This window comes from Falco naumanni, chromosome 3 (genome assembly GCF_017639655.2).
Source record: "Falco naumanni isolate bFalNau1 chromosome 3, bFalNau1.pat, whole genome shotgun sequence".
NCBI classification, from domain to species: Eukaryota; Metazoa; Chordata; class Aves; order Falconiformes; family Falconidae; genus Falco; species Falco naumanni.
The window spans coordinates 14,241,259-14,260,627 of NC_054056.1; the positions used below are offsets into that span (position 1 = coordinate 14,241,259).

General features: G+C 44.7%; 2 protein-coding genes across 3 annotated transcripts in view; both read right to left on the minus strand.

Moving 5' to 3' along the window:
- Positions 1–1,602: 1,602 nt before the first annotated feature.
- On the minus strand, positions 1,603–5,109 carry TMEM52 (transmembrane protein 52). Of its 2 annotated transcripts, none has more exons than XM_040588930.1 (4): positions 4,950–5,109; positions 4,166–4,247; positions 2,739–2,908; positions 1,603–2,072 (listed from the first exon to the last, which is right to left on the minus strand). In XM_040588930.1, exons 2-4 carry the CDS (start codon positions 4,195–4,197, stop codon positions 1,753–1,755), a joined length of 522 nt encoding a protein of 173 aa, XP_040444864.1. In that variant the 5' UTR covers positions 4,198–4,247; positions 4,950–5,109; the 3' UTR covers positions 1,603–1,752. The 2 variants fall into 2 exon arrangements, with proteins under 2 accessions (XP_040444864.1, XP_040444865.1); XM_040588931.1 differs by having other exon boundaries at positions 4,827–5,109.
- Positions 5,110–11,070: 5,961 nt separating this feature from the next.
- The window catches only part of CFAP74 (cilia and flagella associated protein 74), a 92,214-nt gene continuing 83,915 nt past the window's right edge, over positions 11,071–19,369 (minus strand). Inside the window, exons 31-40 of the mRNA XM_040587941.1 lie at positions 18,888–18,997; positions 18,445–18,500; positions 17,587–17,706; positions 17,163–17,315; positions 16,193–16,322; positions 15,503–15,657; positions 14,349–14,487; positions 13,414–13,541; positions 12,778–12,912; positions 11,071–11,620 (exon numbers count right to left, since the gene is read on the minus strand). Coding sequence (XP_040443875.1) covers positions 11,507–11,620; positions 12,778–12,912; positions 13,414–13,541; positions 14,349–14,487; positions 15,503–15,657; positions 16,193–16,322; positions 17,163–17,315; positions 17,587–17,706; positions 18,445–18,500; positions 18,888–18,997 — 1,240 coding nt within the window. The 3' untranslated portion in view covers positions 11,071–11,506. The remainder of the gene's footprint in view (positions 11,621–12,777; positions 12,913–13,413; positions 13,542–14,348; positions 14,488–15,502; positions 15,658–16,192; positions 16,323–17,162; positions 17,316–17,586; positions 17,707–18,444; positions 18,501–18,887; positions 18,998–19,369) is intronic.

Consider the following 19,369-nt stretch of genomic DNA (forward strand, 5'->3'; position numbering starts at 1 on the left):
AATCAACACTTCCCTAGGGAGCCGGACTCTAACAGCTCACACACCATGAACGTGTGGCAGAGATTTAGTCCCAGTCCTGTCAGCTGGCAGAGAGATCTTAATTTTTAAATCATTAGTGCTCATTCCCAGGGTAGTTATTGCAGCAATGGTTGTCAGAGGATAGGCTTCTGAAGGCCATACAAGATTTTGTGCCCACCACTTCTACTGCTTATTAATGACAGACACCTAGGATTTGTGGAAGGTAGCCCTTTCTCACAGCTACCAAAGCAACTTCAGCAGAAATGCAGACCACCAGTCACATTCTTGTTAGAAGGCCAGTCAACAGTAACTCTGACCTAGCACTTAACACTTCAAGTTACATTTGTTAACAGCACCTAGTGCTCGTGCTTTCTTTCCCTCTTTCATGTTGTAGATAATCCCATAGCAATGAACCATCCTGTAGATTGCTCATGTTCATAAAGGTAGCCAAATTAGCACCTTGTTAAAGTGTATTTAAAAAAAACACTACTCAGGAGTGGACAAAATCCATACTGTTTGGAATATGGGAGGGACAAGAAAGGGAAAGCTGTCATTTAGAAAAAGAGCTCTCATAGCCCATATTTTTGTCTGGGCTGAGACTAATAGACTCCAAGCCCCAGCCTTAAAATAATGCACAGCAGTTACCCTTGCTATTACTATTTCACAAAGAAACATTCCTAAAAGAGTAATTTTCCTGGGCTATTGCGCATCCCATGCAATGACATTTAGTATTTGTAACCGATTCTAGGTGGCACAGCTAGAATATGCTTTGTATCATCCTGCAGAGTATTAAGCTCATCTCCATACTGAACTGGTGAAAGCTGCCAAGAATCTTCAATATTTTTTTTCTTTTCTGTACTGAAGAGACGCCCTGACACCTGAGCAGATTAAGTATAAGCACCTTTGAAATATCTGATGACTATTTGAAACCCATTAGTAATACTTAACCATGTGTGCAAGTGTCTCTTTGAGACTAGTTTGTATTTTAACTGGCAAAAATAAGTAGTAAAAGGATCCCACTCAAGCCAGCTCATCCTGAAAATATAAGTTTAAAGATACTAAAAAAACCACAACCCAACTCAAAAACAATCCCTTCAGGTCTCATGACCAACAAAAAAGTATCTTTTCTCATCTGTCTCATTCCTTGTCTCTAGCTGTGAAACATAACATCATGCATTTCCCTCCACACACTTTCCTGTCCTTCTTTGCCATCTTCCTGCAGTTTAATGAACATGTGCCATTATGTAGCAATTTGCACTCCAGCAATTTCCTGGACAGTTAATGTTCTGAAAAGAGGCTATTCAGCGTGACTTGCTAGGATTCCCCTTTCAACTCCAGTTTGGGAAGCTTCTGTTCTGGAACAACAGCTTGCTCTTTGTACTGTTCTGACTCCTTGTGTTCGTTCCCAAGATGGCAAAATTCCCCTGACCTTTTTTGTTGCCATATGCTGGACACAAGGAATATATAAATATTTTTTAATCTGAAGATGGAAAGCATTCATGTCCCACTTTTACAGGCATTTTTAAACTGCTGCCCTTTTACTTCATTTCATATCCTTGAAGGAGCTTTACCAGATCACAGCCGTCACAGAAAACATTTCTTCTAACTGTCAGATCATTACAAGGGCATGAGAGGAAACATCTTTCCATCATAACCTACTTATAAAACCAAACTCTTCATGTCTTCTTTAACTCTTACTGTGCTTCCCTTCCTTTACTCCCCATCTGAAATGAGTCAGAGCTGCAGCTGTTCTTGTGTTGCATCTTCTGATTTTTCTGAATCTGCCTGTGTTGCTGGATCTCTGTTGATTGTATCAGGTGAATACTGGATGGGATTCAGCCCACCTGGTGTCACCTGTCCAGGGGTGTCATTGAGTTTCTGGCTTATCTGTGCTACTTCAGTGTACTGTTTACCCATTTGGACAACTTCATCGTAAGAAGGTGGCAACTCCATCGCATAGAGACTGTAAGCTGGAGGGGACACAGTGGTCTTATCCATATCTACAAATAGCGAAGGAATAGGGACACTCAGAGGGTACTGAAACGAGCTATATGCTGTGAAGAAAAAGGAATTAGAAAACAAAATTAGACACCTGCATGGAACGCTGATATATAAAGCTATAATCCTGCTTTTCTCCAAGAAATTATGGACTCATTTTTGTGGTGTCAGAACATATGCACTATATACTAAAAGCTATCAGTTATCGTTACTCATGATGGAATCTAAACATTCTCCAAAAGAAAGCAGTCAGAAGAGAAAATGCCTCTGCATATCACCATCCAGTTGTTATTGTGAAATACCTGATGTAGTACTTGTATGTTGTAACACAGGTAGTTTCAGTTGGGTTTGTACATGAACAACTGAACAGTTCCTCACATTAGAGGTAACTTTGGCTGGAATAGCTGGACAGTGAGATGGGCAGAAAAGTTAAAAAATGTGGGAATGGCGATAAGAAGAGATGTGGTAGACTACATGTAAGATGCTAACCCACCATGGGCTTTATTTTAACCTCTAGCATTAAATCCTACTGGTCTTCTGCAGTCACTCACTGTGTTGCCCTGATAACCTTCCTTTCTCTCTCTTGCCCACCCTACGGGGCTGAAAGTTGTTCTGGGAGTACATCAGAAAGTCCCGGTTACTGCAAGGCTTAGACACAGCATTCCAGGCACTTGTTCAATAGCAAAGCCCTGTTGAATAGTTGACACCCAGAGGATACTTACAGGTCACGGTGCTGTGGGCAGTGCTGTCACTGTCAATAGCAATAACTGTCAGATCATCAGGGTGCCTAGGGCAGGTCTCAACTGGAAGCCTCTTCTTCTGGCAGCAGAATCTGATGCAGCTTGCTGTGATCCCACAGAGCAGGAGCAGGAACACAGTCAGCAAGATTAGCCTTAGAGAATGAGGGAGAATTGCATCATTTCATCGCTTAGATTTTACTTCTTCCAGAGCTGAATATATTTTCACTTTAAACAGGTGAAAGGTCAAACCTCCTAGGTTTAGTTCTGAATTGGTACTGGATCCTGAATTAGAAAGTTGGATCACAAACACTCAGTATAAAGGCTGGATTTGAGGGCTTCAGACTTCCACAAGTTTTGTTCATTTTTTTGCAAATTGTTTTAGAAAAATGCTTGCAAGCAACTTAAAACCCTGTGTGAGAAAAATAAGCTGCCCCACTGGAACTTTGCATTGAAACATTCTTCCAAGCACAAGGAGTTCTTACCTCACCGCCAGCCCATCGGTATTTCCTAACACTCCACCAGCTACATGCTGGTGTGTTCCCTGAAATCATCCTGCCTTTATGCTGCTGCCCCCGATGAAGGCAGAAATCACCCAGGTAAAGACATCTCAGCATAGTAGATCTCAGTATACATCTCAGCACTAGCTCATTAGCTTTGATTATTTCAACGCTGCCTAATTCCAGAAGCCTTCTTCCAATATTTTACCTAACCACATATTTTTAAACAGTTCTATGTATCAACAAGTTCTAAGAAAGCAAAGAATATCAACCAAAATTAGTCCAGACTGAATGACAGCTAAAGTAACCAACTCACTTTGTGTGCTACCATTGAAAGTAATATATTGATGGAATGCAAACTATAAAAAATAATGCTAGGACACCTATAATGCATGCTAGGCAAGAAACAAAAATCCACTTCTGAGAAGAGTTTACCCTTTTACTTGTGGCTGTTTTCCCTCTTTCATTCAAACAGCCAGTAAACAGGTTTGTAGAGAGCTTGAGTTCAGGATGAAAATGCAACACTGAGCTACCAGTCCCTCGTCCCCTGAGCGCCGAGGCTGTGCGCTGGGCAGTGCGGCACCGGGCCCCGACGCGTCCTTGCTGCATAGCTGCCATTGGGTTTGGCAAAGCTGGCTATGCAGAACGAGCAAACAAGCCCCTCAGTTAAACTGTCGCGTACTCAGAAAGGAAAGATGACACATCCCCAGACGAATGCTGAACCCTGCCTGACACCTTATCTCCCCCGTGCTCTCTGCTGGAACATATTCTGCTGGTAGCTTTCATAAAACCCAGGAGAAGCCCTTGCCTCCACCCTGTCTAAGAGAAAAGTGTTTCCATTGCTTTACTACAATTACTGGTCATAATAACTTCCAAATTATTCTGGGCTAGTAAGATTAATAGTAGACTTACCAGACATACCACAGACTTGTCCAATTAGGCATGTTCTAAGGGCATCTGTGAAAGAAGGCAGATGATTCACTGATTTAAATACCTGCAGTCAAACACAGAATGTACGACAGGGAATGAATTTCACTTGATCTCCAAGGTGAAAAAGGGAAAGCAATCAGTAAGAACACAGAACAAAACCCCTTTAGATTTAGTTTCAGAGGACTGCTCTTAGTAGTTGTTAAATTACTTCAGCTGAGAACATGCAAATAATCCCACTGTAAAAGCTGGCTTCCAAGTCAATGTTTTTACAAACTAGTACTTTACTATTGCTTAGGAGAGAGAACTACACATGCTGGATTCTCAAAAAATGAATCAAAATGTTCTTTAAGGTTAACTGATCTGAGGTACCTAGTACCTTAGACCCAGCCTAAGACAACTGCCTACTGGCCCCAGTTATTTTTTAATTACTTTTTCATAGCTCCAATGCAACCTGAATGTTTTTTTGGTTGGGTTTGGTTTTTTTTTCCCTGATCTACTTACAGTACAAAGGGAACAGCTTCTATTGCGTTTCAGCTGCCACAGCAGCATCACACAGCCGCTGTCCTGGGCCACGGAAAACTCTGCACAGGGACTTTTCCAAAGGTGGCACTTCAGAATCATTTTGAAACTGAGAGCCACCCACCCTCGCCCACGGAGCGGGGCGGCCGAGCCAGGCCTGGGACTTGGCACGGAGATCAACACCGCAGCGGTAAGGGAGGGCGGCCACCAGCCCTCGTCCCCGCCCGCGGAATCGTGGGTTACTCACTGATCAGGGCTCCTGCAGTTACTCTCAGAAGAGCAGAGCGATACCTAGCCAAGAGGGAAAAGAATAACCAATAAAAGATCTGTCAGCAGGCAGCCGAACGAGGAACCACGGCTCCAGCCGGCGCGTCCGCCTAGCTGAGCCCAGCGCTGCGGGGGGCTCCGTAAATACCGTCCCGCCGCGCGCGGGCGGCGCTCCGGGAGGCACCGCCCAGCGGGGGCTCGGCTCGGCTCGGCTCGGCTCGGCTGAGCTCGGCTCTGCTGGATTCGGTTCGGCTCGGCTCGGCTCGGCTGAGCTCGGCTCGGCTCGGCTGGACTCGGCTGGGCTCGGCCCGCCGGCGGGAGTGCGGCCCGCGTGGCGTGACCTCTGGCAGCCGCAGCCGCGCACCCTGCGCCCGTGCGGCCTCGGGGTTTGAGGGGGGGATGTGAAAGGAGTGAGAAACCAGGGATGCAAAACAGCTGAGACAAAGGTTTGGAAAAGCAGATCATTTCCCTTTTTAAAAATAGTCCTGTTAAAACGCGTGAAATGTGACTGCCAAGGCATTGAGTGCTCTCTGGAGATCACGTTGCTCCAAAATAATTTAACTCCATCCCACATTTCAAATTCAGAAATTCATTTAAAATACCTGCACGTTGCTCTACGGTTACCTCAAACCCTGGTGCTGATGCTCTTCGCTAGAAACTCCAGGGAGAGATGTCCCATGGCTGTGGTTATCCTGGCTGTTACAGCGATCCCGCCTGGCCCTACGTGGCAGATTCCCAGGCGACGCCTGGCTATTTAACGGGATTGCATATAGCCCCTGGTGCCGAGAAGCTCCAAGCCCTCTCAGTAGTTAGGACTCACTACCAGTTGAAGAACAAGCCGTGTGCCAGAGGTCAGCCCGACCCACCCTGCGAAGGGGCGAGGACTAGTCCTGCTTCAGAGCAGAAGGTGCCTTCAAGGGAGGACTAACATGGCAGAGGTCAGTTAGGTGGCAAAGAAAGGTGTTAAAGAGATGATGATAGCTGGGTGATCATGATGCTGGGTGAGCAACAAAGACAGGTATCTAGAGCTGCACAGCAGGGGAGCTAATTAATGGATTAGTGAGATATCAACTGGAGAAGAAAAGGGAAGATCAACTAAAGAAATGGCATTTTGAGGTACCGGCTGATGTCCTCGATAGACTCAGAGGTGCATATGGGGATGCATCTATAAAAGCCGCTCTAGTAATGAGAATGGGACAAAATACAAGGATGCTTGGGGTGGGTTTTTTTTTTAGATTTTAAGGCAACACAAGAGAGCATATTTGGACTTGTGTTGTTAGAGGTTTCATCTATAAGAAGCATGGATAAGTTCCAGTTGGGTTTGCATGGTAAGGTTGTGGAAGTGGGGGGCTACAGGGGTGGCCTCTGTGAGAAACTGCTAGAAGCTTCCCCCATGTCTGGCAGGGCCAGCGCCAGCTGGCTCCGAGATGGACCCGCCGCGGGCCAAGGCCAAGCCCAACAGTGACGGTGGTAGCGCCTCTGGGATAACTTATTCAAGGGGGAAAAAACCCTGTGCAAGTGCGCCAAAGGGAGTGAGGGTATGTGAGAGGAACCGCCCTGCAGCCCCCCGGGTCAGTGCAGAGGGCAGGAGATGCTCCAGGCACCGCAGCAGAGATTCTCCAGCAGCCTGTGATGAAGACCATGGTGAGGCAGGCTGTGCCCCTCAGCCCATGGGGGTTAATGGCGGAGCAGATCCCCATGTGCGTCCCATGGAGGACCCCGTGCTGGGGCAGAGGATGCCCGAAGGCGGCTGTGACCCGTGGGCAGCCTGTGCTGGAGAAGCTCCTGGCAGGACCTGTGGCCCTGTGGGGAGAGGAGCCTGGGCTGGGGCAGGGCTGGGGACCCCGTGAGGACCCAGGCTGAAGCCGGCTGTGCCTGAGGGGCTGCACCCCATGGGAGGGACCCTCGCTGGGGCAGCGCATGAAGAACTGCAGCCCACAGGAAGGGCTCAGCTGGAGAAGTTCATGGAGAACTATCTCCTGTGAGAGGGACCCCAGGCTGGGGCAGGGGAAGAGCATGAGGAGGAAGGAGCAGGAAGACAATGTGTGATGAACAGACTGCAACCCCCACGCCCTGTCCCCCTGCACCTCTCTCAGGAGTAAAGTTAAGCCTGGGAAGAAAGGAGGTGTTGGGGAAAGGTCTTTTAGAATTTTGGGTTTATTTTTCATTATCCTATTCCAATTTGATTGGCAATACATTATGTTTTCCCCAAATTGAGCCTGTTTTGCCTGTGATGGTAATTACCAAGTGATTTCCTGGTCCTTATCTCGACCCACAAGCCTTTCATTACATTTTCTCTCCCCTGCCCAACTGAGGAGGGGAGGGATCGAGCAGCTTTGGTGGGCACCTGGCATCCAGCGAGGGTCCCGTCCCCCCATCATGGGGGCCATCACGCCATTGGGAGCAATGACAGACAGCTGGGAAGTACTGGGTTCGATAGATGGCATTTGTTCCTTTTGCTCCGCCAGGCTCCGTAGTGGCATGTGGCATACTGACTAAAGTATTTTCCTACAGGACTGCTCAGGGTCATGGGACCATTGCTCATTTAGGAAAAGCCGCAGTTGTTAAGTGTGAAGCAATCTCTGAAGTCACTCAATAAGCAGAACGTATATTAATAAGATGTGTATGACACTAGTACTTATTGTCTCATTTCCTTTCTGTTTTAGAAATGAGCTAGATATAGCTTTTAAGGATAAAAAGAGCATACACAGATATGAGTTGCTTTCTTATTAAACTAGAACCGGATCAAAGCCAAGTGTACGTTTGCATTTAGCTCCAAATCTGAAAGCGCAAGAGTTTCTGTCCAGCAACCCCAGTGACTGCAGTTGCAAAACGCAGTCTGAAAGCACACTGTTCAGAAGCGCAGTTACAGGAACAGAAAACTAGCTTCTGGGAAACTTGGATATACTTTTGGGGTTACATTGTTCATATTATCCTCACAATATGGCCTCCATCCCTTCTGGACTCCTGTAATATGGAAACAGAACTATCAGATTACATGTTTAGAATCTCCTGGCAATTTCCATACCGCATGTGCTGTGATTGTGGATAAGCACAGTATTGAACAGGATTTTTTGCTTTTTCGAGAGATTAACTTGCATGAAGGCTATAGCTGCTGTGTTGAGCTTCTTCTGGTAGTTGTGAACTTAAGCCACGCAAGTAGAATATGCAATAGCGCGCTCAGGTCTGTCCTCGAGGAATTACCTACAAACACACTATTTCTAGTTTACCTTGGTGTGTCTAAATTAGCAGGAGAATTGTTTCCAGTAGTCAGTCATCCCAGTCAATTTTCTGTTTCCTGTACTGGGAAAGATCAAGAAGCTATTTTTGTATATGTCATACATAAGAATTGTTTAGGTAGGAGCATCCCCGTAGAACTCCTAAATTTTCAGTAGACTGACAGTGTGCACCTCGGATCCCTGCAAATTCGCATTGTGAAGATTCTAAAGAGGCTCAGCACCAATTAAAAATATAGCAAAAGCAAGTATGTTAATTGCATGAAATTATTTTAGTTATTTCTGTTTCAGAAGTCAGATCTCTTAGGGAATCCTTGGCTGCTCACTCATTATACACACACACAAGCAAGAGGTTTTAGGCAAGTGGAGAGTCGCAGTGGTGAAATGGAATACAACTGTCACAGGGTTTAGGCACTGACTTTTCCACTTTAGTCAGCTTATATCAAAGAAACAAGCTCTGTCCGGTATCTATTAAGGGAAACTTGTTTACTCCACTCTGCTATAGACTGGCAAACCTAAATTAAATGCTAGATCAAGCCCAAGAACCACAGCAAATATGTAAGAGGATTCATTGTTTCTTTCTGGAAAAGATCCCACTGCTTTCTATCTGCCCTTGGTGAAATGGGGCAATTCTCATTCGAATGACCCTGGAACATCCAAGGGCTACATTCTGCAGGAAAAGTAACCGTACTTCCACTTTTCAAGTTGTAGTTGTGTTCCAGGTGAAGAAGCATAGCCTGCACGTCTGTGTTAAGTTTTACAATGGATCTGCTTTCCCACATCAGATAATTTTCCCTTTCACATCAGCTTGTCTCTCTCATTGCCCAAGTATTGCTTCACGCAAGAGCTGGGCATGCTGAACTACGTGTGCCAAAGGAACCAATCCAATCCCATAAGAAAGGAAAACCCAGTCCTGCACGGATCAGCCATTATGCCCCCAAGAAGTCAAATATGATTAGTTTTGAGGCCTGAGATAAAGTAACAGGCTTTCCTCTTATGAAAAAGAGTAAAAAACATTCAGATTTCTGCAAGTGCTTTACCGAATGTCAGCTGCTATAGTGCAGGCATAGTTTTCTTTATTTTCAGGACCCCAGAAACAACAACCTCTTCTTACTATCATGGTTCCACACTCCCCTTGGAGAGAATGAACACATGTCTAGCTTGGAGTATAGAAACTCTGAACTGTGACACCCAGAACCTTACACTTACTTCAAGTCTGTGAAATCATTCCTATAGATTGTCAAGATCAAGTCCAAAGAATGCAGTTAACGACGGGTTCCACCCTTTGCCTGCCTTTGGAAACATTTGGTGCAGACAATGACTTCAGGCGGTCAATGGCGGCTGATCTTTATAACCAGCTTAACACCCTGAACACACCAATATGATGCTGTGTGCTTGACCCTCCAGCTTCTACAGCTGAGCGGGCACATCCAGAGCTCTCTAATGCTGTTATGAGTCCGTCAGATCCAGCGTTATTCTCGGCTGGACCAGCCGGTCCTTGCGTATATACACCTTCTTCCCACTTACTAAACTGCCTTCTTGCTCTTGGAAGCAACCTCTGCATTTTTTCAACATTGTCACATTCTTTACATGTATTCTTTAAACTTCTTTACCTTTTTTAATCCTTTGGATGCTTTTTCACAGTACCTGACCTCTATGAAGTGGAAAATCCCTAAGACAGGGGTGTTGTTTCCTGGTAGACAATTTTACACTTATTTTCAGCATATTATATGGTTATGAGAGTCTGGAGACTAATTTACTCTCAGCCATTACTTTTCAGTTTTCAAGAGTGAAATCCAAGGGACCCTCACATAATGGGTGCCCTCAAATTAACTGCCTGAAATAAACCTTCCACTCCAACGTGCCGTGCTCTTCCCTGCTTTCTGCAAGCTTCCCTATCATGAGGTGACTGTCAGCTGTGCAGTACTATTTGCAGGTTTCCTATTATGTAGCGATATTTCATCTCCCTTTTAGGGCTGCAAGGACTGTAAGAGAATCAGCACACAAACCTCATTGTCCTCAACCTCAACCCAACCACCCCAGCTGTGCCAGCAGAAATACTTGGCGCCTCTCTTAGGGAGGCAGAGCTGTCTCTGGCTAGCACTGCCACCTCCCCGCCAGCTCCTGCCTCCTCCCATGGTGACTTGTTCATTGCTTCAGTATCTGTAGGTCTTTAGACTGAAGGGTTCAGTAACCGCAGCCGCTCGACCCGGTGTTATTCAATGAGAACGGATCAAACACACTGCCTTTGGGAAAACAAGGAACTCCACTCCATCAGTTATACAAGCTTCCTCTATAAAAGGGGGATACTAGTTAAAGTATTTCTTGTGACAGTTGCCTTACTCCTTTTCCTGCAGTAGCTTGTCACATTTTTACCTTAGGGATACTTCCAAATGGTCTGTTTCTATCTTCCCACTACACAATCTAAATAAGCCATTTTAACAGCTACACAGGGGCAAACAGCAACACACCTTCGGAGTGGTGGTGAGGGAGTTTTGCCACAGACAGAGTGTGATACAAGATTTAAAAGGTTATCTATGTTCCTAGATGTCTGCTTACTTCCTGGTCCCTTGGCTGTCCACAGTGTAGTTCCTCTGGACTTTTCCCTGAACTAGTTACTGCTTCCTGACAAAAGTTACACCTGCAGGGCGCTCCAGCCACCCCGGTAACAGGAAGAAATGTACTCTTAGTCAGAACTGAGAGGAAAGCAAATGTAGAGATACAAAGTTCCTGTACAGCCATGACATAATGCAAATGTTTAACTCTATCCAGCCATGCAGTGGACAGCATGATCACTATTTCCTCCTTGACCATGCGTCATCAGGAAGATTTCATAGTGTGTTGTAAAAAACAACCGCCCAAACGTTTTGGAGGAAACTTGAATAAGAAGCTTTATTCTGGTCTTCAGAGGGGAAAAGTTAAGGATCTTCTGAATCCATGAAAATGCATCTCAAATTGGAGACAGATACATTGTTTGAAACTCACCCATGTAGATGTAAAAAAGATATTCATGCTGAGGGAATGCCCACCTTCGGGAGACACTGTGATTAACAGCAGATGGATCTACTTGGGCCCCTCATTAATTCTTCCACCACAAGATTACTGCCACAGAGTCCGCTTGAAAATGAAACTAGTGGAACCAGAGTTTACATAGAATTTTGTGGGGGAACCCCCAGAAATATTACATGTTACCTGCTCCCCTCGCATATTTGCAACAACTTCAAAATATTTACGTGTTTCAACCGAGAACCAGTGATCTCCCAGTAACACAAGCCTAATCTTTCCGTGTAGCCTGGTTCCCTCACTTAGTGGGAGCATATGCAGACACAACTTTTGCCATCAAGAGGATCCGGTAAGATTCCTTAACGTCACCTTTCAAGGTCAGGAGGGCTGTCACAAGCAGAGGGTCATCGGCCTATAAGAAAACGCACACGTAAAACCAGCCTTTTTTTTGTGTACATAGAACAAGTTAGTTGATCAAGTTCTAAATTATGTATTTTATGTCTCTGTTGTAAGACAGACCAGTTATGGCTATAGATTACCTCTCTTCCCACTGTGTTGGCTCTGTATTTCCATGCAAGGCTCATACTGCAGTAAGTAAAGTAACAATGACTAAGCATTCTATCCCTAGAGTGCTATAGATATCGTCACCACATCACAACCATGACAGCTGGGTACAGCAGCAGTGGAGTGCGCTGCAGTGAGGGTTGGGGAAGAAGTGGATCCTGTTAGCCATCAGTTAGTGTTAAATCTTGTGTAACAACCAGTGGTTACCAAGAGGCACGATGGCAACCTGAGAAATCATCCCAGGAACTCTACTGCCTTCTTTCTGCACATGACAGCAGCAATCTTTTAATTTTGGAACAAGCTACTCATTCCACCATCCCACACACAGCTCACAACAAAAAGCAGGGGAGTAAATTCTTTCAGTCTCCATGAATGCCCAAGAAGATGAATCAGGAAGGGCAATCACAGCCCTGTAGAGATGTTTGGACCTCCCACCTAGACTGTGCAATACAAAAAGGCAGAAGTAGCCAGGGAAACAGGGTTCATAAAGCCGTTCATAAAGTGGAAAATCAAAAACGCCCCACTGACTTCCAGGAACACACCAATGGAAAGGCAGCCCACAGCTGAAAGAAATGTGAACACTGTAGCAAAATGAACCCTGTAAACTTAGTTCTGTGTCAGCGGGACTGCGGGCTTTCTTGCACAGGGGACATTAAAAAAATCGGTGTTACTTTAGTTACCAGCAGCAGCACTTTGGCTTTTTGGTGCTATATAATGCCATGACCTGTCAGAAGTCATTCTACGTTCTGTAAGATGCGAGCGAAATTCTTGTTCTTTTCATCATGCAGATGAACGGTGAGGTGTAGCAAGCCTCCAAATCAAACATACCGTTTCTGGCTTTTATTCTCCCACCGGTGTTTATACCAGCCTATACCCCTCCCTTTGGTAGCTACATGTGGCTGACACGGTAGAGATCAGCTTTTGTACCGCTCCTACCAGTCGGTGCAAGCAGCTGCCACACGCTCCCAGTTTCAGCTGCAAAGTGCTGTAGCGACTGTGACTTACCTCGAAGTCAGCAGGTGGCACCCAAGAAACATCGATGCATTTTACTTGTCCGCGCTCAACCGTTCCCTTCCCAGCGCCGAGGGTGAACCCCTGCTGCTGCAGGAGGGGCAGGCTGTCCAAACTGAACTCCACGGGCTGCGAGAGACACACAAACCCCTCGTTACAGCCCGGTCTGCTCCTGCAGCACAACGACTGTTCCTCACTGCCTTGCCCAGATGCTGTATGTGGGCCCGCTGCTTGCCAAATCGCTTCTGCCCTTTGAAACTGCAAGGGGCCAGCCATCCTGTTTGCTCTGTCAAGTTGGGACGAAATACTGTACTGAAATAACAGGGGCAGACCTGTAATTCAGTCCTGTGCTCAAACGTCCAGATTTCAGAATTAGGGAAGCAAACTGCTACATTAATTTTGTTGCTGACTTCATATGATAATGCAAAATCCTCATATTAGCTCCTGAAAAAATAATCTTTTCTTTTCAAACATCGGTGCTTTTATAATGTAAAGTTTATCAGAAATCCTGAAAACTGTATTTTTTCATTTATAGACTGATTTTTTGAAAGGAAGAACCAGTAACCATTTGTACACTGTCAGTATTCCTTACAGCACCTGACATAAAACCACCCTTTTTATTTTCTTTACCTTCTTAGATGCAAACCGAGCTGTCTGTATAGCTCCAACTTTCAGTTCTGCCCTTGCTGGCACCGGAGGACTCTCTCCCTCAATGTACTCCAGAATGAGGAGAATGGACTTCACTGGTTCCTTTGGCTCTAAACAAATATGAATCAAGTAAACTTTGAGACAGTCAAAACTGAGTGATCACCAGTTTGGAACAAGCATAAATCACACCAGGATGGTTCAAAACAAAATGATGTTGTGGCAAAGTCATCAGCTGGCATAGATAAGTAGATCCTCCTTAAAGAGTTAGTGAGGAATTAAGCAAAAGGAGGTTTGGCATAATTTGCAGTTGCAAACTGCAATTGTTAATTGTTTATCAAGTTTCATGTTTGTTTTCTAGCCCCATGGCACATATATTGTATGTATTACACTTCTACTTGTGTGTGGGACATGCTTGGATTTATTTATAGCTCAGGAGCTAGGAGTTGTTTATATATGGTTTCTGAAAACAGATCAAGTCCAAGAAAGTTAAGGGAGAATAAACTCAAGCCCCCCAAATCGTGTCTGTTTCGTAACAGCACAATCAGGAGAGTCCAGGATGTGTTATTATATATGACATAATTCTATAAACATTCAGTACAAGTCAGAGAAGTGGCAGAAAGCAAACACCTCTTCATACCTTGTAGCAATATTAAATTACAACCATTTCTTGCAAGGTACATTGCAAAGACAGAAGATCGTCATTAAGATAGAACTGCATTACAATTAAGAGAAAACCTTTCCATAAAGATAAAGCTTCCTGCATTTTTTGTGTGTTACAGATACAGGCTATGCCATGCTATTATTTGTTCCGATTCTGGAAAAGTAATCTTTAATTTACTTTTTCTTAAAGGATGAGGAACAGGCCTGTGTCTTATCACCCACTGCTTTGTAGGAAGGTGCAGGTGGTAACATATTACCTCCTTTTAGCGCTTCCTGCGATGACACAGGTGACACTACAGCCAAGGACTCCACGGGCACATCTAGTGGAACCCCCCCCTCCACAAACATGGGATGCTCTCTTGCTGCACCCTTTAGCTGGATCACATGGGCTGTTTCCTGTGTGAGACAAACGCTTCAAATGCAGGTTACAGCTTAAGTCCCGGTGTAACTGGGGTACCGACACAACAGCATCCATCGCACAGACACTATTACATCTCCCGCCTCTTGCTGAGAGGCCCTGTACTCTACTGCCAAAATCCCGCACCTGCCCCTTGCCCACCCACAGGCACTTCTGTATGAAACAACCTTTTGTTCTTGGGCAGGGAGGGGACTGGACAATTTATACTAAAGCCCCTAAAAGAGCTAAAATTATCTGCCGCCGAACTCAGCTAAAGTCTGTGAACCAGGACCAGTTTCCATTCCTCTTCAGTGTATTCTCATTTGCATTCTTAACCCCAGTTCCAAAGATAAATGGGGAGACAAAGCTTGCAAGGAGAGAAACGGTTCTTATTTGCTCCCTATCAGCCTCTGCTCCGCCTTTGCAGTGCCTGCTGATGGTCATTAGCTGGCACTCTTCATTAACCTTTGCTGGGTCTCCTTTGGAACAGGGCACGAAGCCCCTGCTGCGCTGCCAGCCTGCGTATCCTGACTTGGGCTCCGTCTAAGCTCAACTGCTGCTCTGCAGATGGAAACCACTTTCCTCATGCTGAGTGACCGCACAAGCAGCGCCTGGTACTCAGTGCACCTGTCAGTTTGCATTGTGCAGGGGTAGCTCTGCTCTCCGCTGCCATTAAATGCTACCTGCAGAGAACCCAGCCGGAGCTGTGCTCGATACGTGGCAGCTCCCATCACCTCCCACTGACACCGTGCGGACAGCTGGGCAGGACGCGGACTGAATCCCAAGTCGCTACTGTTATGAATTAATAACTGAATATTTAAAATCTGAAAAAAAAAAGTGAACCTGCCATCTCCTGCCTACCTCAGTTAATCTAATACAGGTAGTATTTCTGCCTACAAATGCTGTCCACTAGATATAATTATTCGAAACTCCTACCAAGACCCATGCTGATAAAAGTTACTATAAGTCATTCTTAGACTTTGGTTTCATAATCCAGGTATCTTGATGTCTCACCTTGCCAAAGAGCACAACCTTGAGACGGTCAGAATAGTACAGACTTTCATGATCAGGACTGAAAGTAACTGTAAAATCCTGACTCTTCCCAGAAACAATTTCTCCTTCTGTTGGAAAGATGCTGAACACACTTAAGCCATTATAGTTCTGTGTTCCTGGTAAATAAAAATGAGGATACAAATAAGAAAGGAGGACAGCTCCGTTTTACTTCCTCATGTATTTAAACCCATTTAATTTTTGGTGAAGCAGCAAGTAAATAAGACCCGATACCTGGTTCTGCAGCAAAACAGGGGTTTAGAAACATCAGATAAATCCATCTATCGGTTTAATGCATTCACCTCTAGAGGAACTGAGGAAGCATCACCAAACCCCTCCTATATTCTAATATGTTTTTACAGAGGTGGACATCCCTAAATTTAATCTTTAATACGCTATTACTGTGTGGGCTTATTCAGATTCAAATACTAGTATCTCCTTGCTGGTGGATATTTGCTCGGGCTGCATAAATTTACAGCTAGTCATATTGAAAGAATCGGTATGGCTCCTACCGGGGAAACAAAATCTTAAATTTCAGTGATGCGATACCCCAGGTTTTGGCAACGGTGTAGCTCTAACAGGACAAAGTAATTCTGCTTTATACTTCATGAGTCTTAAACAAAAGAAAAAGAGAAAAAGAAAAAAAAAGTTTACCAACAAACTCTGTTCTTTGCAAAGAGGACGTGATAAAGGATGGAAGGCTCTGCTGATCTTTGTCCCTTGCTGATGAGAGCGAATCCAGTTGTATGGAGTATCGCAGGCTCAGCGTGGAAGTGTTCTGTATCTGATGACATTCATTCACACAACGTCATTTTCATTAAGAAAAACGATTCTCAAGCCTGTAGGATCCATGGTTTGTGAACTGGCTGAATTGATTTTGCTGCATTGCTGCACTATGTACCCAGATGCCACTGAAAGCACGCGCTATTGCCACCCACAACATGCCCTGTCAGCCCCCGGCCCCCAGCAACAGGGACCAGACTCCTTTTAAAAATCTTGCATCATGTAATGTATTTTGGTTACTGACATACTTAAAGCCAAAATCTGAGAGGAGAAAAACTATGCTTAGATCTTGACCTGTTTCCGAGTCTGGGGGAATGTGCAGTACCTGAATGAGTGCATTGGAGTTAAACTGCCCCAGACCGGACCACGGCAGACCCTCACGTGCTCTTTGTAGCAGCAGTTCTGCATTTCACCCGGGTACCTTTGTCACTGCTTTGTGTGCGTGCTGCGCAGCCTCAGCTGTGACAGCAGTCATGGGCAGAATAAAGAAAGAGGGCAAATGTTTCTAACCGTGGTAAAAGCAAAGCCATGTCTGACTTCACACCCCTTTCACACTGACTAGATCTGTGGAGATCACCACACCGAGCATCTCTCATTTTCCATTACAAAGGTGCCAGATCTCTGTTTTTCTGTAGAGGCTGCAGGCAGGACAGAAGCAGCCGACAAGATCCTCCCAGCACAGCTTTGTTACCTTTGGCCTGAAACCCTCTCGGCACCACGCGCTTTTGAAGCGACGTTCTTTTGCCTGCAGTTTGCTACCCAGCCTTACATTCTGCTGGACTAGAAACTACAGAACTTCCTTACAAAAATGGGCTTCCTGGGTCAGCATCGAGGGATTTACCTTGAATGTGGAAGTCACCTTCTCTCTGGCTACGACATAGCCCATATGGAGTACTTCTTCCACAGAGCAAACCGTCGATGGCATCACCCCATGACCCGTGATACTGAGGGTTAGATTGGTTTTTGTCGTCCTGACATCCAGCGTTTCAAAAAACTGCCAAGGGGATTCCTGTGTCAGCCCTTCTGCGGAAGGAAAACAGCCCCCACCCTCCACCCACCCCCCTCGCACCAACGGGCTGACACTACAGAACTTCTGGATTTAGCGCACAAAGATCCAAACATTGGGAAAGGCTATGCACAGGCAACCAAGCTTCTCTTGCTGACTGGGATGAGGCTGTAGAATAGCAACAGGTGTCTATTGCACAGCCCGTTACATCTCTCTGTCCCTCTTCTTTTTCCCCATTAATGTTGTATCTCTTACTCACCCATTTACTCTCATTTGGACAAAAAGAGATGATGAGGGCTTTATTTTCACCTGGCTCAAGCATCTCAACTCGTCTGACCAACAGGAAGGGACCATTGGGATTCAGAACTGAGAATCCCAGCTAAAATAGTGCAGCTTAAGGAAAAAAAGAGTTTATAAACAAAGACTGGGGAAAGAGATATAAGGACAGGTTCTAAGTATTGTTCAGACCAAATATGTATAAACTAACCATCTATAAGCTTTTTCAGAGATCAACACCTAACTCAGAGAAAAGAACTAATTATTTTTTTTTCCCCCCACAGAATTTATACAGTTGCAAGACTCTTTTCCAGCTAATAAGATAGCCACATAATTTTATTTTCAGGTTTTGCCTGGACCGGCTCATTAACACCCTAAGAGCCAGGGACATGCCTTTTCCTACATTATCCCCCACAGTTTAACCCAGACAAGCCAGCGTAGCAGCCTCTTCTTACAAGGTATTCAGGAATTCAGAGAATCAGTGTGCAAAAAAGAGGAGTTGTGCTGCTTCACATGTACATCATCCTGTTTTGAAGCTACAGCTTTGCCATCAGTACCTGGCACTCTTTAGAGAGTGGTTAAGTGCTTCTCAAGTTTGGCTCTAAGCAGAATTATTTCCAGTGAAAAGGGTGGAATGGAATTAGCTTTCCAGCAGGTCACCTGGGCTCGTCCAATATATTCTTCATGTCACCTGCTGCCTCACTCTGAAAGATGTGTGTTAAGTCTGAAGTGTGCTACCTCCTACTTATTTTAGTGTCAAACAGTTCCTCCTACAGATAAGAGAGTCAAATTAAACAGAAGATGAATGGCAAATGAACTTACGTGTTCCAAACAAGGATACTTCCAGCTTCTCTGGGGAGATATTTTGTATTGTAATTCGCTTAAATGTTCTGTGGCCTGACAAGAATAAAAACATTTCAAAAAGTGATGATGCTCACTCATGCACTACCTTTCCTCCTTTTTACCTATGCTTCTACCTGGGCCAAACATTCACCCCATTTCTATGGCTAGTACTCTAGTCAACGCCCTCCAAAATACTTTCAGATTTGGACAGTCACTTGTAGAGCTTCCGATGCCATGTTTTGGAACCAAGTCTGCTTTTTTACATGCCTCAGCTGGCCAGACAGGCTCCTAATTTTCCACCTAAGTACCTATCCCAGGACTAATTTCTATACTGACATTTGCAAATCAACTGAACAATGTAAAAAGCAAACACACAAATCTGTGCTGAGAAGAAATTAACATCAGACAAAAGAAATCAAAGCTTGAATTAAAATTTCATACCTACTGCAACATCACCAAAATTGACTGGGTTTTTTCCATTATCTGAAGTGACCACAACAGATGGCGCTACAGCTGGACAGTGCAACTCCAAATACAAAGTGTTGTAAGGGCTAGAGAGATAGTAAAAGGATATTTGCTCTTGGATCATACAAAAATAAAAACTATTGTCAGAAATCTGTTCTTACTCTGTATCACAGGGTATCAATACATTGGTATTACAAAACAATAAGTAACTTCTGATGGCTGACTTGACGTTCTGTATGCCCAAGCAGAAAGATGAACTACATCTGGCTTAAGTTTTTCATAAAATTACTCTTCAGGCTGCTTTGATATTAATGTGTTTGATTCTTATCCAACTAGTGGATTGTAAGCATGAGTTTCTACCAGTGACCTATGAAATAATTAAGATCAAAAAAACATTTTCCTCCCCAAATGACTAAATTAACATGCCCACCATTTCCCCCTCAAATTTCTGAACTATC

Bases quoted from the DNA above. Each gene is read 5' to 3' on its own strand.
- TMEM52 (XM_040588930.1), bottom strand. From the start codon at position 4,197: ATGCCTAATTGGACAAGTCTGTGGTATGTCTG. The intron at 2,909-4,165 runs GTAAGTCTACTA...TCATTCTCTAAG, and splicing joins ACAAGTCTGTGGTATGTCTG to GCTAATCTTGCTGACTGTGT. The intron at 2,073-2,738 runs GTAAGTATCCTC...TTTTCTTCACAG, and splicing joins TGCCCACAGCACCGTGACCT to CATATAGCTCGTTTCAGTAC.